Below are 15798 nucleotides of genomic sequence, written 5' to 3' on the forward strand. Positions count from 1 at the left end.
GCCACAGTGTGAATTCCTTCCACAGTGTGAACTGCAGGCCTCAGTGTAAACCCCCGGTCTCAGTGTGAACTCTCTGTCTCAATATGAACACCCAGTCTCAGTGGGAACCCCCGGTCTCAGCGTGAACTCCAGGTCTCAGTGCGTACCCCCGGTCTTGGTGTGAACCCCCGTCCTCAGTGTGAACACCCCCGGCCTCAGTGTGAACACCCCCAGCCTCAGTGTGAACACCCCCGGCCTCAGTGTGAACACCCCCGGCCTCAGTGTGAACACCAGACCTCAGTGTGAACTCCCGGCCTCAGTTGAACCCCCGGTCTCAGCGTGAACTCCCAGCTTCAGCACAGACTCCAGGCTTCAGTTTGGACTTGCGGACTCGGCCCTGACTCCCGGTCTCAGCATGGACCCCAGACCTCAGCTCGGACACCAGGCCTCAGTGCGGCATTCCGGCCTCAGCGTGGACACCAAGACTCAGTTTGGACTTGCGGACTCAGCACTGACTCCCGGTCTCAACATGGACCCCAGACTTCAGTGTGAACATCAGACCTCAGTGCGGACTCCCAGCCTCAGCGTGAACTCCCGACCTCAGCATGCACTCCTGGTCTCTGCTCAGACCAGGCCTCAGCGTAGACTGCAGGCCTCAGCACGGACTCCTGGCCTCAGCACGGACTCCTGGCCTTAGCACAGGCCCAAGACCTCAGCATGGACTCCTTGCCTGAGCGTGGACACCAGGCCTCAGTGTGCACTCCAGGTCACAGCAAGGACTCCAGGCCTCAGCACGGACTCTGGGCCTTGAGACCCTCAAGGTGATTCTGGAGTGGACTCCGCAGTCTGGAGGCTAGGTGCCAGCGTGGATTGGGTTGGAAGGACTGTTATTCTGAACTTCATATTTCTTTATTTTTCTAATTTATTCTTATAATGTTGTATTTTTGTACTAAAGATAGCGGAAGGTCTATAATTCTGGACGGTTTATTTTCCTAACTTTCTCCTAAGAATTTGCACTTAAGAAGCTGTACTTTTGTATTCAAGATGGCACTGTAAAGTTTTCACAATACTGAAGTGAGTACAAGGGACAATGAAGTTAATTTTAATCTAATTTAGTGGAGATTGATTGCAGAGGGATCCAGGCATTCTATAGCATGAGTCACAAAACATTAGTATGCAGCTACAGCACATAATCGGGAAAACTAATGGAATGAAATCTTCTATTTCAAAAGGAATTGCACATAAAATATAAGAATGTTATGTTTCAGTTCTGCAGCGCATTGTTGAGAGCTCAACTCAAATACTGTGTGCAGTTTTGGTCTCCTCATTTAGGAAAAGCGTAAATGTGCCAAAGTGGTTCAGCAAAAGGCTTACAAGATTGATACCCAGAATGAGTGGGTTCCCTTATGAGGAAATGGGCGGCACGGTGGCACAGTGGTTAGCACTGCTGCCTCACAGCGCCAGAGACCCGGGTTCAACTCCCGACTCAGGCGACTGACTGTGTGGAGTTTGCATGTTCTCCCCGTGTCTGAGTGGGTTTCCTCCAGGTGCTCCGGTTTCCTCCCACAGTCCAAAGATGTGCAGGTCAGGTGAATTGGCTATGCTAAATTGCCCATAGTGTTAGGTAAAGGGGTAAATGTAGGGGTATGAGTGGGTTACGCTTCGGCGGGTCGGTGTGGACTTGTTGGGCCGAAGGGCCTGTTTCCACACTGTAAGTAATCTAATCTAATTTAGCTCCTTGAGAGACTGAAAAAGAGATGACCAGAATATGCTGAGGGTGGGGTTTGTAGCTTCAGGGTTAGATTGGAAAAGCTGGGGAGTTTCTCCTTGAAACAGAGGGAGGCGTACAAGAATACTGTGGGAGCAGAAATCGGAATTAAAACATAAAATGCTGGAGAAATCCAGCAGGTCTGGCAACAGTTGTGCACAGAGAAACAAAAAGAGTCCAGTGTGATGACTCAGCGGGATTGCAAAGAGCTGGAAAATTGTTGGAGATTTGTTGTTGATTGAGGAGGAGGAGGAGAAATAAGTGGAACAGAGGATGAGGGTGCCCAGAAAAAAAGACAGAGGGAGTGCTAATGGTGGTAAAAGAGATACAAAATCGGTGTAAAAAGGTCTCAGTAGAATGGACCATTCTTTTTCCCTTTTCACACTGAACATTAACACCAATTGTATACCTTTATCACTCCTTTACTACTGTTAGCACTCCCTTTGTCTTTTACTCTGGGCGCCCTCACCATCTGTTCCACTCACTCCTTCGCCATTTTTATCAACAGCATAAAAATGACCATTTTACTGCCCTGTTTAGTTCTGGAGAAGAATGAATATGGGTCTATGAATAGGAAGGGTTTGGAGGGATATGGGCCGGGTGCTGGCAGATGGGAGTAGATTGGGTTGGGATATCTGGTCGGCGTGGACGGGTTGGACCGAAGGGTCTGTTTCCATGCTGTACATCTCTATGACTGAAAACATTAACTCAGTCTCTCTGTCTCCGCAGGGACTTGTCAGACCTGCTGAGTTTTTTTGAGCAATTGCTGTTTTCACTTCCACAAGGTTATGACTGGTTGAAATGAAACGGACAAGGTAAATTTGTTGTCCGAAAGTTAATGAATGAGGCTACCCTGATTTCTGGGCTTCAACACAAGGTGCAGTATTGGAGGCTACGTTGAGGAAGAAGTTTTATTTCTAAGCCGTGAGTGGCAGGATGTCGGCGGTAGAACCAGAAACGATAAACGGTTTCCATTGTTTTAAAAGTCATTTATTGTCACTTGTATTTAAAAAAAGTGTTTAAGTTGCCATACCACAGCATTATATTAATAACAGAAGGCATGGACAAGAGAAAAGAAAACATTAAGACAAAGTCCATCTCAGTCGAAGGATTATAGGGGTAAGCCATTCAGGACTGAGATGAGGAAAAGTTTCTTCACCCAGAGAGTTGGAATTCTCTCCTGCAGGAAGCAGGTGGGGCCAGATCAATAGGATAAACTCAAGAGGGAACTGGACATGGTCCTTGAGCCTAAAGGGATCAACAGGTATAGGGAGAGGGTGGGAATGGGATAGAGGTTGTGTGGTCAGCCACGATCATGTTGAATGGTGTTGCGGGCTCGAAGGGCCGAATGGCCTACTCCTGCACCTTGTTTCTATGTCTCTAGTTCAATTTACGGCTCCTGGATTTGGGAAAAGACAGCCATGGGCACTTGCAAGAATTAAACTTGCTATGTGAATACACTGTCTGATGGGGCTGAGTGCTTTACTTTACAGAGGGCTTGACTGAATGTGACAGGCCTCCCTCATCAATGATTCCTCGACACTATGACTTGGCAAGGCAGTTGGAAGTGAAATTGGTTTGATGAGACTATTGGCAATAGAACTAACCAGAGATGACAACCCTCATCTTACATTCCCAGTGTGCATCTGAAATGTAAACAGATCCTTCTTCATGTATGAACTCAACGCCTTTGGTCCTACATTCTGGACCATAACGTTGGTTAATATTTCTGCTCCCCCTCCATCTCTGTCCCCTCACTTAGAGCTGCTGATAATGCAGGACTGTTGTGATGTTGACAAACATTTAAATGAAGCTTCCAAACACTGCTGCAAGCAGCTGTGGGCTAAGTATCGCTGAAGGAATGAGTGTTTTTATTCCATTTTGTTTGTCTGTTCCAAACTTATTGGAGCTGTGTAAAGAGGTAGAGGTGGAGTAGATGGATGTAGATTTTTGTCAGTTTTTGAATGCCAGATATACTGTGTAGTATTTGTTCATGGTGTCCAAGAGTCATTTGTCATGAATCATCCAATCAGATGGTTGGGAGTCAGTCTGCTTTCCAATTGGGCTGAGATGAGAGGACACCATAGGGTGTGTGGCTGAGGCTGGAGGTTAGAATCACAGAATCACAGAATAGAGTCATAGAATCAATACAGTGTGGAAGTAGGCCATTCGGCCCGTTGAGTCTATACCAACCCTCCAAAGAACATCCAACTTACACCCACCCTCCCCCTTTCCTCTCCCCTATTACTCTACATTTACCCCTGACTAATGCACCTAACCTACACACCCCTGGACACTGTGGGCAGTTTAGCATGGCCGACCCACCTAACTAGCACATGTTTGGACTGTGGGAGGAAACTGGAGCACCCGAAGGAAACCCGCGCAGACGGGGAGAATGTGCAAACTCCTCCCAGACAGTCACCCGAGGCTGGAGTCGAACCTGGGGTTCCTGGCGCTGTGAGGCAGCAGGGCTAACCACTGAGTCACCAACAGGGCAAAATGGTTCAGGGACCAAAACTGCTGGAAGATGTCCACCAAGTATGCAACCATTACCCTGCATCCGTATTGATTTCAGGAAAGCTGTCTGTCCTGAATGTCGCTTCTCCTGGTCTTTGGGCACCTCCACCTTGATAAATAATTGATCCCCACCTCAGCTCCCATGCAAACCCAAACAGCTGGCTGACAGTCAGAGAGATTGGAGGGAGGTAGGATCCATCCCATCACTCTGGGCATTAAGAGGTTTGGCCTCGAACCCATTAAATCCACTCAGCCCTTCGATGGACAGCAGCCTCAGATCTGATGCCTGCTCCTCGGATGCTGCCTGACCTGCTGTGCTTTTCCAGCACCACACTCTCGACTCTGACCTCCAGCATCTGCAATCCTCACTGTCTCCTAGCAACCTCAATGCCCCTTTTTTTTTTGTTTTTTTAAAAAAAAATCGGTGATCGAACCCATAAGAAGAAACCGTCTACGTTCTATAGCAATCTTCATCCTTGCTCATTGAAACAGTAGCACCGCGCTGAAACTGTGGGTTTATTCAGGCTGCATAATTGAAATGGGAATTTAAGAGGCTTAATTAGAAGCTCCTGTGCACTTGCAGAGAAACCAGATGGTGCGTTCATTAAATGTTCACTTCCATCCATGTGTTTTTTTTAGAGAAATCTATTATGAAATGCAATTATACAAAATTAATAGCGCGTAGCAAAATAGAGAAAAGTCAGCTATTTTTTATTTAGTTGCTTAAAATAAATCTAATAGTTAACACTTGGAGCACAATGCTGTTAGGAGTAAAAGGGGTGGGAATTGGAACAAATAGTGGCCTTTGGAGAAACAGCAGCGGAAGTTAATTAGATGTTGGCACAGTTTATTTTCTTAGCATGGGGTCAGAGCTACTTGCTGATGGGTAGTTTTGGTGCATCCTCCAGTCACTTCATCAGTTGTAGCAGGTGATGTGTGGTCCACCCATCTTAGGAGTCACATTCTCTTCTCCAGAGGGCATTGTGGCCCGGGTCATTGATAGGTTCAAGACTGAGTCAGATAGATTCTTGATAGACAAGCACATTGAGGTTGGGATGGAGTGAGGGCTGATGGGAAATTGGAGCGGCACAGTTTCCTTCGGTGGCAGAGCAGGCTTGACATCTCCATTGCTTATGCCGTCTATAGGATGTTGGTGAGACCACTTTTGGAGTACGGTGTCCAGTTCTGGTCGCCTTGCTAGAGGAAGGATGTTATTAAGTAGGAGAGGGTGCAGAAAAGATTTACAAGGATGTTAGCCAGACTGGAAGGTTTGCGTTATAAGGAGAGGCTGGTTAGACTGGGACCTTTTTCACTGGAGTATAGGAGGTGGAGGGGTGACCTTACAGAAGTTTATAAAATCACGAGGGGTGTGGGTAAGGTGAATAGCCAAGGTCTTTTCCCCAGGGTATGGGAGAGTTCAAAACAAGAGGGCATAGGTTTTAAGGTGAGAAGAGAAAGATTTAAAAGAGACCTGAGGTGCAACTTTTTCTCACATGGTGGTTAGTTTGTGGACTGAACTGCTCATTACGAAGAGGATTGATGAGGGTGGAGCTGTGGACATAATCTATATGGACTTCAGTAAGGCGTTCAACAAGGTTCCCCATGGTAGACTAGTTGCAAGGTTAGATTACACGGAATACAGGGAGAATTAGCAATTTGGATACAGAACTGGCTCAAAGATCAAAAACGGAGGGTGGTGGTGGAGGGTTGCTTTTCAGACTGGAGACCTGTGACCAGTGATGTGCCACAAGGATCGGTGCTGGGGCCACTACTTTTTGTCATTAATATAAATGATTTGGATGTGAACAGAAGAGGTATGGTTAGTAATTTTGCAGCTAACACTATAATTGGAGGTGTAGTGGACCGCAAAGAAGGTTACCTCAGAGTACAATGGGATTTTGATCATCTGGACGGGTTTATGAATAGGAAGGGTTTAAAGGGATATAGTCCAAATGCTGGTAAACAGGACTAGATTAGGTTAGGATATCTGGTCAGCATGGACGAGTTGGACTGAAGGGTCTGTTTTTGTGCTGTATATCTCTATGACTCTAGAGGAAGTGGTAGAGGCAGTTACAGTAATAACATTTAAAAGGCATTTGGACAGGTACATGAATAGAAGAGGTTTAGAGGGATATAGGCCAAACACAGGCAAGTGGGACTAGTGTAGTTTGGGAAAGTTGGTCAGCGTGGATGAGTTGGACCGAAGGGTCTGTTTCCGTGCTGTATGACTCGAGTCAGCCATATTCCTGGAGGGTGTGTTACCATGTGATTTCCCACATCAATTGCAAAGAGAATAGACCTCCCCCAGCAACAGATGGTCAGACTCGTGACTCCGTAAAATAACTTTTTCCTTATGTCCAACATTTGTATTTCTGGTGTGTGCTATTATTCTGTACTTTAACAATGTGAACCATATGAGGGAGCAATCCCAGCATTAACTCAACCAGACCCGCCGCAAAACTGCTGTGTCTATAGAACTCAGTTCAGGGGCTGGCCAATTCTACAGCAAGTTCTTGCATCCTGATTTCCCACAGCGTGTCCAGCATCAACAAGACGTTAGTTTGGAGTGCGATGGAACAGTCTCCATTTGCCTGATTGAGTGCAGCTCCAACAACACTCGAGAAATGTAACATTGTTAATTATGTACCATAGAGTCATAAAGGTATACAGCACGGAAACAGGCCCTTCGGCCCAACATGCCCATGCCACCCAGTTCTCACCATTAAACTAATCCCAATTGCCTCAGTTTTTTCCATATCCTGTCCATGTACCTGTCTAAATCAAATATGCAGATGGAGGAAATTAATAAGGGTTTTAGTTGATGCAAATGGAAGGGCTTTCTTATGGCGCAGAGTTAGTGCCCCCCATCTCTGAGTCAGAAGGTTTGGGTTCAAGTCCCACCTATCACAGAGGTGTATCATGGTTATAAGCTGTTCAGATGGGTAGATTGAAAATATAATAGAAAGAGTCTGTTGAAACTGTTGTGCAACTGAGTTAGAAAGTGGATGCTTGTAATGTTTTGCTCTGTAAGTATATCTTAGACTGATTTGAGATGGATTCCAGGATTGTCCATCAGCTACTGAAATAGAATAGACACCATCCAAGACAAAGAAGTCTACTTAATCGGCATCCCGTCCCTCCCCTTCAATATTCACTCCCTCCACAATCAAGCACAATGGGAGGAATGTCTACCATATAAAAGGTGCACTGCAGCAACTTGCCAAGACTTCTTCAAGTGTGAGACTCTACTGCTGAGAAAAACAAGGGCAGCAAACCCATGGGAACAAATACTATTGTCTGTTGAAAACTGAAGCAACTTTGAGGTCTGGAATTACCTTGCAGGAGGGAGGAGACAGTGCCACAAAGGGCCAGCAGCCTCACCCAGCACAGAACTGGCCAAAACACCATCTGAAAGCTACTGGACCTGATCTGGGAATAAAGAAATCCCAGTGTGCACAACAATTTCCACTCGTAGATAAACTAGAATCATCTCCCTTCATTGAATCTGAAAGCTGTGCACTAATGCACACCATTCTGCTTGGGTTTGACAATTTGAAAGTCGCCCCCTCCAACTCTCAATCATCCCTTCAACAGGCTTTGCTGAGCTGTTAGTTGGAGGCAAGAGAGTTTGAGACACCACCCCCAATTAAGTCTTATTTTGAAAAGGCCAGAGCGTTCTGAAGGTGGTGTGTTTTGGACAGGCACCCATTCCCAAGTGAAACTTCCACCTTCTGCTCCAGGCCACTGACCCTTGTCAGAGCTCATTAACCCCCAGCTCCCCTTCAAGTCACACACCACCTCGCAAGCCTGGAACCTGCCGTTTGTTAGTAGTATGAGAACACCTTCAACACACATAGAAACATCAGAGCAGGAGTAGGCAATTCGGCCCATTGAGTCTGCTGTGCCATTCAATATGATCATGGTTGGTCATCCAATTTAATATCCTGTTCCTGCTTGCTCTCCATACTTTTTGATCCCTTTACCTCTACGGACGATATAATAGTACCCCTGTATCCGCAGGGGATAGTTCCACGGCCTACCTTGGAAACCTGAAAGTGCGGACTGAAGCAAACCCATTCATTTCAATTGGGGAACGTACCTTCCCAGTAGCCTCCTGGTCCCTGGTTCCAGAACGTTCCCTTTTACATGTTCAGCACGGGGTAAACCGCGGGTAACTGAGACTGCAGAAAACAATTCCCCGGGTCCGGGGGTGGGGGGGTCACTCTGTATGTGACTCCTTCCTGAAAATATCCAATGTTTTGACCTGGACTGGTTTCTGTGGCAGAGAATTCCACACTCTCTACAGAATCCCGCAGCACTACAAATAGGTGTATTTATTTGCAGGAAAGTTGGGTTGGGCATTAAATGCTGGTTTTCCCAGAGACACTCAAAATGTGGTGAATAAATAAATGTAAAAAGTCTGTCAATACCAGGGTCATCAAGGTTGTCTTAGAGCCCACCCAGAATTAAACATTAATCTCCAAGACCCTGAAGTCACGAAATCTGAGAGAATCCTTTCTCGGGGCTGTTGAAGGGTAAAATTGCAAGTTTCGTTTAAGTTTCTTTAAACCTTTATATAAATATTGGAGAGACGGAGATAAAAGAATGCGACCCCAGCGCTATGCTTAACCAGAATTGGCGATTTCCATCAGCCAGATGGTAAAGACTGTCCCACTGCTGAGGACATCACCAGTCATAGAGTCATAAACAGACCCTTCAGTCCAACCAGTCCATGCTGACCATAATCTAGTCCCACCTGCCTGTGCTTGGCCCATACCTCTCCAAACATTTCTTATGCACTTATCCAAATGTCTTTTAAACACTGTAACTGTAACCACATCCACCACTTCCTCTGGAGTTTCATTCCACAGGCACCAGCCTTTGTGTAAAATAGTTGCCCATCGTGCCTTTTTAAAATCTTTCTCCTCTCACCTAAAAAAACATGCCCCTTAGTCTTCAAATCCTCCACCCCAAGGGTAAAGACACCTGCCATTCACCTTATCACCTCGTGATTTTATAAACCTCTGTAAGGTCACCCCTCACCCTCCTATGCTCCAGTGAAAAAAGTCCCAGCCTATCCAGCCTCTCGTTAAAACTCCAACCCTCCATTCCTGGCAACATCCTGGTGAATCTGTTCCGAACCCTCCAGTGATTGAGGAGAGCCAGTGGAATGGCTCCCTGGTATATCTCCCACTTCAGCATGAAAGTAAGCGTCAATCCTGCTTAAAATCTAGGCTTGTGTATGAACTCACATTCAGGTTAATAAATAAAATATTGGTTTATTTTATTCTTAAAAACTACAAAGATTTTTTTACGGATCTCTTTTTTTCAAAACAGCCGCAGGAGGTTTTATTTTAAATAAAGTACTGGCCCTTTAGACTTTACTGTTCGAGAAAGGTCAATCGCCGGTCTCAACCCTCAGTTCTCCCTACGGTGTCGTATCTTGTCCCGATTGGCTCGTTGGGTCTACTGATGGTTGGATCCATTTTCTAAGTGGACCACGCCTCTTGTTTCTGGCAAGTTTACTCAAATGAGATGAAAGGTCTAAAAAAAAAATGGGAGAAGTTTGGAAATTTGACTGGAATTCTTCCCAATCTTGCATTGGGAATGTTCGTCTCTCCGACAGATGCCATTATTCTCTTACCAAAATCACAACAGGAGATCAGGACCAAACTCAGGGACAGAGGTTGTAAATAATTGACACAAACAGAAAATCTTTGAAATACAGTCTGGGGTTTAGGTATCAGATTTGGAGCATCTCCGGTGTTTCTCCGTGCTGAATCTTCAGCCGTGAGATGCAGTGTGGACTGGCCACCTGTATTGGGTGCCGTTTTGGACCCTCCAGCACATCATCTGTGTTCTACTAAGGTAATAAGAATGGGATGAAGCTGGTGTTCATGTTGCTGAGACTATTTGCGGCCTCACAAACCCCTTTTCGACTGAGAGAGGTTCAATTCTAAACTTTCCAGTGAACCTTTACCTCAAGCTGCTTTTTGTTTTAAAAAATGCAATGTATTTTAAGGGTTATGAATTCTATTCTCTGGATGTTTGCCCGTTGAAAGCTGGCTGAGCAGCATTCAAGAGAAGAAACAAATCCCATCTGTTTAGTTTGAAGGCCAGTTCTCAGTGTTTTACCAGACTGGTCTGGACACCCAGTGTCCTGCCAACTTGAATTAAACCACTCGAGCACACCATTAATTGGACTTAAAGGAAACCTCTAGGCTATACAAAACAGATGACAGTTGTAAAGGAAATAGCCAATATACTGAACAGTTCTCTCCTTTAAAAAGTGCTTGGTGTACTGCTGCTTGTACTCACATGAAGGACAGTCCCCTGGGTGAAGTTTCAAAGGTCTGGCAATGTTAGTGAGGCTGTACCAGTGCAAGAGGAGGTCTCTCTCTCTCTCTCTCTCTCTCTGCTTTACAATCTGGGCAATGTGAGGCCAGCTCTCAATGACTAAAAGCAATACTCGGTGATGTACAGGTCTGCTGATAGTGGATTGATTTCCAGTCTGCTCCAGGTTAAGCAATCTCTGTTGGGCAGCAGCTGGAGTGCTCCAATTGGCCACAACAGCTGGGGTCCTTCAATTGGCTGCAGCATCTAGAGTGATCCAATTGGCTGCACAGCTGGGGTGCTCCAATTGGTTGCTGCAGCTGGGGTGCTCCAATTGGTTGCAGCAGCTGGGGTACTCCAAGTGGCTGCACAGCTGGGGTGATCCAATTGGCTGCACAGCTGGGGTGCTCCAATTGGTTGCAGCAGCTGGGGTGCTCCAATTGGCTGCACAGCTGGGGTGCTCCAATTGGTTGCAGCAGCTGGGGGGCTCCAAATGGCTGCACAGCTGGGGTACTCCAATTGGTTGCAGCAGCTGGGGTGCTCCAATTGGCTGCACAGCTGGGGTGCTCCAATTGGCTGCACAGCTGGGGTGATCCAATTGGCTGCAGCAGCTGGGGTGCTCCAATTGGCTGCACAGCTGGGGTGCTCCAATTGGCTGCAGCATCTAGGGTTCTCTAATTGGCCACAGCATCTGGGGTGATCCAATTGGCTGCACAGTTGGGGTGATCCAATTGGCTGCAGCATCTGAGGTATTCCAAATGGCTGGAACACCTCTATACAAGGGAAAGAGAACTCCTGTGAGATCACTACCCTTTGTGTGAACAAGGACAGCAGCAAGTATGAATGCCTCCCATGTTTGAACACTCACCAGCACTCATCCCCTGCTTGGATTCAGAGCAGATCCAGATCAAAACTGTACATTCAGGAGGCGCTGTGAGCCATCAGCAGCAGAAATATTTTCCACCGCCATCTGTAACATCATGAACCAGCATATTCCCCACTCTACCATTACCGTCAAGCCAGAAGATTAACTGTGGCTCAATGAAGAGTGCAGAGGGCATGCCAGGAGCAGCACCAGGCACATTTAAAAGCGGGATGCAAACACGCTGAAGCAGGAATTAGATGGACTTATTTTTAATATTTCATAGGATCACTGGTTAGGTCAGCATTTACAGCCCACCTGTAATTGTTCTGGTCTTGCCACTGATGGTCACATCCCAAGAGTGACTATAAAAGTGAAATCTTGGCGAGTGCCAAGGAACACAAAGATTCGCTCCAGTAAAGAGTTCGGGGTTTCCAGAGGAGAACACGGATTTGCTGCTGCCTGTGTTGTTAACTAATGCCAAAACTGCAATAGCTGAGGTCCTCCAGTTGGCCGCAGCAGCTGAGGTATTCCAGATGGCCGCAACACCTCTGTACAAGGGAAGGAGAACATGAGAGAACTGTCCCCACCTGTGCTTTGGTCAGTATTTTTGTGGTTTAGCTGCTAAACCATTGATTGTTGCCTTGGATAGATACTAAGCCTTCTACCTGGGATTATTGATAGTAATTCGCCTGGGGAGTTGCTTACACACCACTTGAGCCCTGTATTGGGGGGACAGCTGAGGAGAGGAGTCTGTCTTGTTGTCATTTCCCTCCAGACAAGTAAAACCTTCTTACGGTTAGGCACGGAGCGATTTGCATCTCAACCATGGGTTAAAAATAATCGGGAATAGTATGCAATTCCTTCCCAGGTTTTCAAGAGATCTGCATCTCTCCCCTTCCCCGCCCCACCCCGAATGCACTTGCATAACGCTCTGCCAAATTGAATTGGACTGGCTTGTAAACCAATGAAATCAAGCTTTTCCTTTCAAAGTCAATGCCATTATTAATCTTCCAAACATGCCTGGAGGAATTATTTGACATCCTGTCCAGCTATCTTGGTACGATTCCGATTTAGTCACAAAATATTACCACCTAATACAACTGGTCAAGTAGCTGACGAGGAATGTGTTGTGAGCATGCTCCTTACAAAAGGCATCCAATGAATATTTAATTCTGTCTTGATTAATGACTCTTTGCACAATGGTGGGCATTATTTGCCTCTTCCTCTCTGTCCTAATTCTTAAAACAAATTAAATATTGATAAGGCATTAAGCAAGTGTGTGAAATTCCTATGGAAGTTGTCCTTCTGGTTATGCACTAGTGCTCTTAGATATGTACTTGTCCCTCATGGATGTGGCTTTCTGCTCAGCGTCTGCTTGCAGTTAGAGAATTTGAGATTCTGACTGTCCGATACTGTGAGCCACAACCACAATGATACCAGTTTTAAGCTGTCGTTACAGTCTTCCCTTATGTTGCATCTCACTGTTGCAGTAAGGACATGTTATGTTGATACCGGGTAAATTGTGGAAATCCTTAATTGTCTCAACGTTGCCTGGGATTTTGATTTTTTTTTATGATGTGGGCACCATTGGCCGGACTAACATTTATTGCCCATCCTTAATTGCCCTTGAGAAGGTGACGGTGAGCTGCCTTCTCAGTCCGTTGAGTGTAAGTAGATTCATAACCTATAGCCAAGGCTGATGTCAGCTGAAAGAACAGAGAAAATTTACAGCCTAGGAACAGGCCCTTCGGCCCTCCAAGCCTGAGCCAATCAAATCCACTCTCTCAACCAAAGATGACTAAGTGTCTTTATTTAACTCTGTTTTGTAGGAAAGAGAAGTCACTGCGTTGCTGAGAGGGTATTTAGCTGTTTTATTTGTTTGATTGATGGTTTTGTTTTCCAGTGAAAGCTGATGACCTGCAGACAATAAAGAAAGAGCTCACCCAGATAAAGTATCGCATCGACAGTTTGCTGGACAGTCTGGACAGGATGGAGAAGCAACGCAAAGCTTTACCGGGTGAGTGAGAGGATGGATACAATCGGCTAGAATTGCTGGACTAAACCAAACACAGACAATGCTGGAGAAACTCAGCAGGTCTGGCAGCGCAGAATCCCTGCAGTGGGGGAGCAGGTCATTCAGCCCACTGACCCTCCAAGGAGCATCCCACCCAGACCCACCCCTGTAACCCTGCATTTCCCATGGCTAGTACACCTAACCTACACATCCCTGGACACTATAGGGTGATTTAGCATGGCCAATCCACCTACCTGCCCATCCCTGGACACTACAGGGTTATTTAGCATGGCCAATCCACCTACCTGTCCATCCCTAGACACTACAGGATGATTTAGCATGGCCAATCCACCTACCTGCCCATCCCTGGGCACTACAGGGTGACTTAGCATGGCCAATCCACCTACCTGCCCATCCCTGGACACTACAGGTTGATTTAGCATGGCCAATCCACCTACCTGCCCATCCCTGGACACTACAGGGTGACTTAGCATGGCCAATCCACCTACCTGCCCATCCCTGGACACTACAGGGTTATTTAGCATGGCCAATCCACCTACCTGTCCATTCCTAGACACTACAGGGTGATTTAGCATGGCCAATCCACCTACCTGCCCATCCCTGGACACTACAGGGTGACTTAGCATGGCCAATCCACCTACCTGCCCATCCCTAGACACTACAGGGTATTTAGCATGGCCAATCCACCTACCTGCCCATCCCTGGACACTACAGGTTGATTTAGCATGGCCAATCCACCTACCTGCACATCTTTGGAGGAAATCGGAAAATGGGGAAAACGTGCAAACTCTGCACAGACAGTCACCCAAGGCTGGAATTGAACCTGGGGTGTCATGAGGCAGCAATGCTAAACACTGAGCCATTATGCCAATCTGTGGAGAGTGAAACAGAGCTAATATTTTGAGTCCGATATGGTTTCTTCAGAACCTAAACCCAATCCTTCTGAAGAAATCATATGAGATTTGAAATGTTAACTCTCTTTCCCTCTCCACAGAGTCTGCCAAACCTGCTGAGTTTCTCCAGCATTGTCTGTGTTTGTTTCAGATTTCTAGCATTCACAGTACTTGGCCTTTATTTTCATCGTTGGAACAGATTTCTCATGAATATTGAGCTTGGAGAGGATGTTCAGTATGGGTATGGGAAGACTTAATGTAGGTGCCTAGTCTTGGATAGAATGATTGGATAGAAGCTTTGCTCTATGGTGTATCACCCCAACTTCAATCTTTAATTGACATGAAAAATTTCTCTACTATTCCCCCTGTCCGTGAAAAATGACCCTGAGCTTCCAGTAGCCTGCCACTTCAACACACCACAGTGTTCCCATGCTAACATTTCTGTCTCAGGCTTGTTGCAGTTCTCCAATGAGCCTCAGTGCAAGCTCAACGAACAACATCTCATTTACCACTACAGTTCTAAGACTCAACTTTGAGTTCAATAACGTTAGAGCCAGATTCCATCTTTCCATGTCTTTTAACCTACCCCATAGTCAGTCCCGTTGCTTTTATCATAACCAACCATTCCCATGCACTCCCCGGCCCATTATGACCACATTCAGTATAGCTCACCTGTTTTCTCCTATTCCTAGTTCTTAATTATTCACTTATCCAGCTCTCCTTCTGCCTTAGCCTGCTAGCCATAATCTCCTTGTTAACCTATCTCTTTCATATCTCTGTCCCTCTGTGAGTTCCATATCCACCTATTTGTTCACCTCTCCCCATCCCCTCCCCCCTGAAATTCGGTTTCAGCATAAATACTACCTTCTCCTAACTGCAGTCAGTTGTGATGAAAAGTTGCTGGACTCAGAACATTTAACTTTGCTTTCTTCCCACGGACACTGCCAGACCTGCTGAGTTTCTCCGGCAACTTGTATTTTTGTCCCGAGCATTTATAAGTTTATCCCCCACTCTTTGATAATGCAGAACTTGAATCTTGATGGAGAAGGAGACATGTTGCTGAGACTTTTCATCTCTTATTCAGGACAAATACCAAATTTCCACTGATCACAACAGTTTTTATGACAGTGTTTTACTAAAGGATGCTGATTAGAACATAGAACATTACAGCGCAGTACTGGCCCTTCAGCCCTCGATGTTGTGCCGACCTGTCATACCAATCTGAAGCTCATCTCACCTACACTATTCCATGTACGTCCATATGCTTGTCCAATGACGACTTAAATGTACTTAAAGTTGGCGAATCTACTACCATTGCAGGCAAAGCATTCCATGCCCTTACTACTCTCTGAGTAAAGAAACTACCTCTGACATCTGTCCTATATCTATCACCCCTCAATTTAAAGCT

At 46.0% G+C, this 15798-nt stretch overlaps 1 protein-coding gene across 4 annotated transcripts in view; it reads left to right on the forward strand.

The window, feature by feature from the left end:
• The window catches only part of LOC122558575 (RNA-binding Raly-like protein), a 949610-nt gene that overhangs the window by 904533 nt on the left and 29279 nt on the right, over positions 1-15798 (forward strand). For all 4 annotated transcript variants that reach the window (XM_043707325.1, XM_043707327.1, XM_043707326.1 and 1 more), the window contains one exon: positions 13366-13479. In XM_043707325.1, coding sequence (XP_043563260.1) covers positions 13366-13479 — 114 coding nt within the window. The remainder of the gene's footprint in view (positions 1-13365; positions 13480-15798) is intronic.

Source organism: Chiloscyllium plagiosum, chromosome 17 (assembly GCF_004010195.1).
Source record: "Chiloscyllium plagiosum isolate BGI_BamShark_2017 chromosome 17, ASM401019v2, whole genome shotgun sequence".
Taxonomy (NCBI): domain Eukaryota; kingdom Metazoa; phylum Chordata; class Chondrichthyes; order Orectolobiformes; family Hemiscylliidae; genus Chiloscyllium; species Chiloscyllium plagiosum.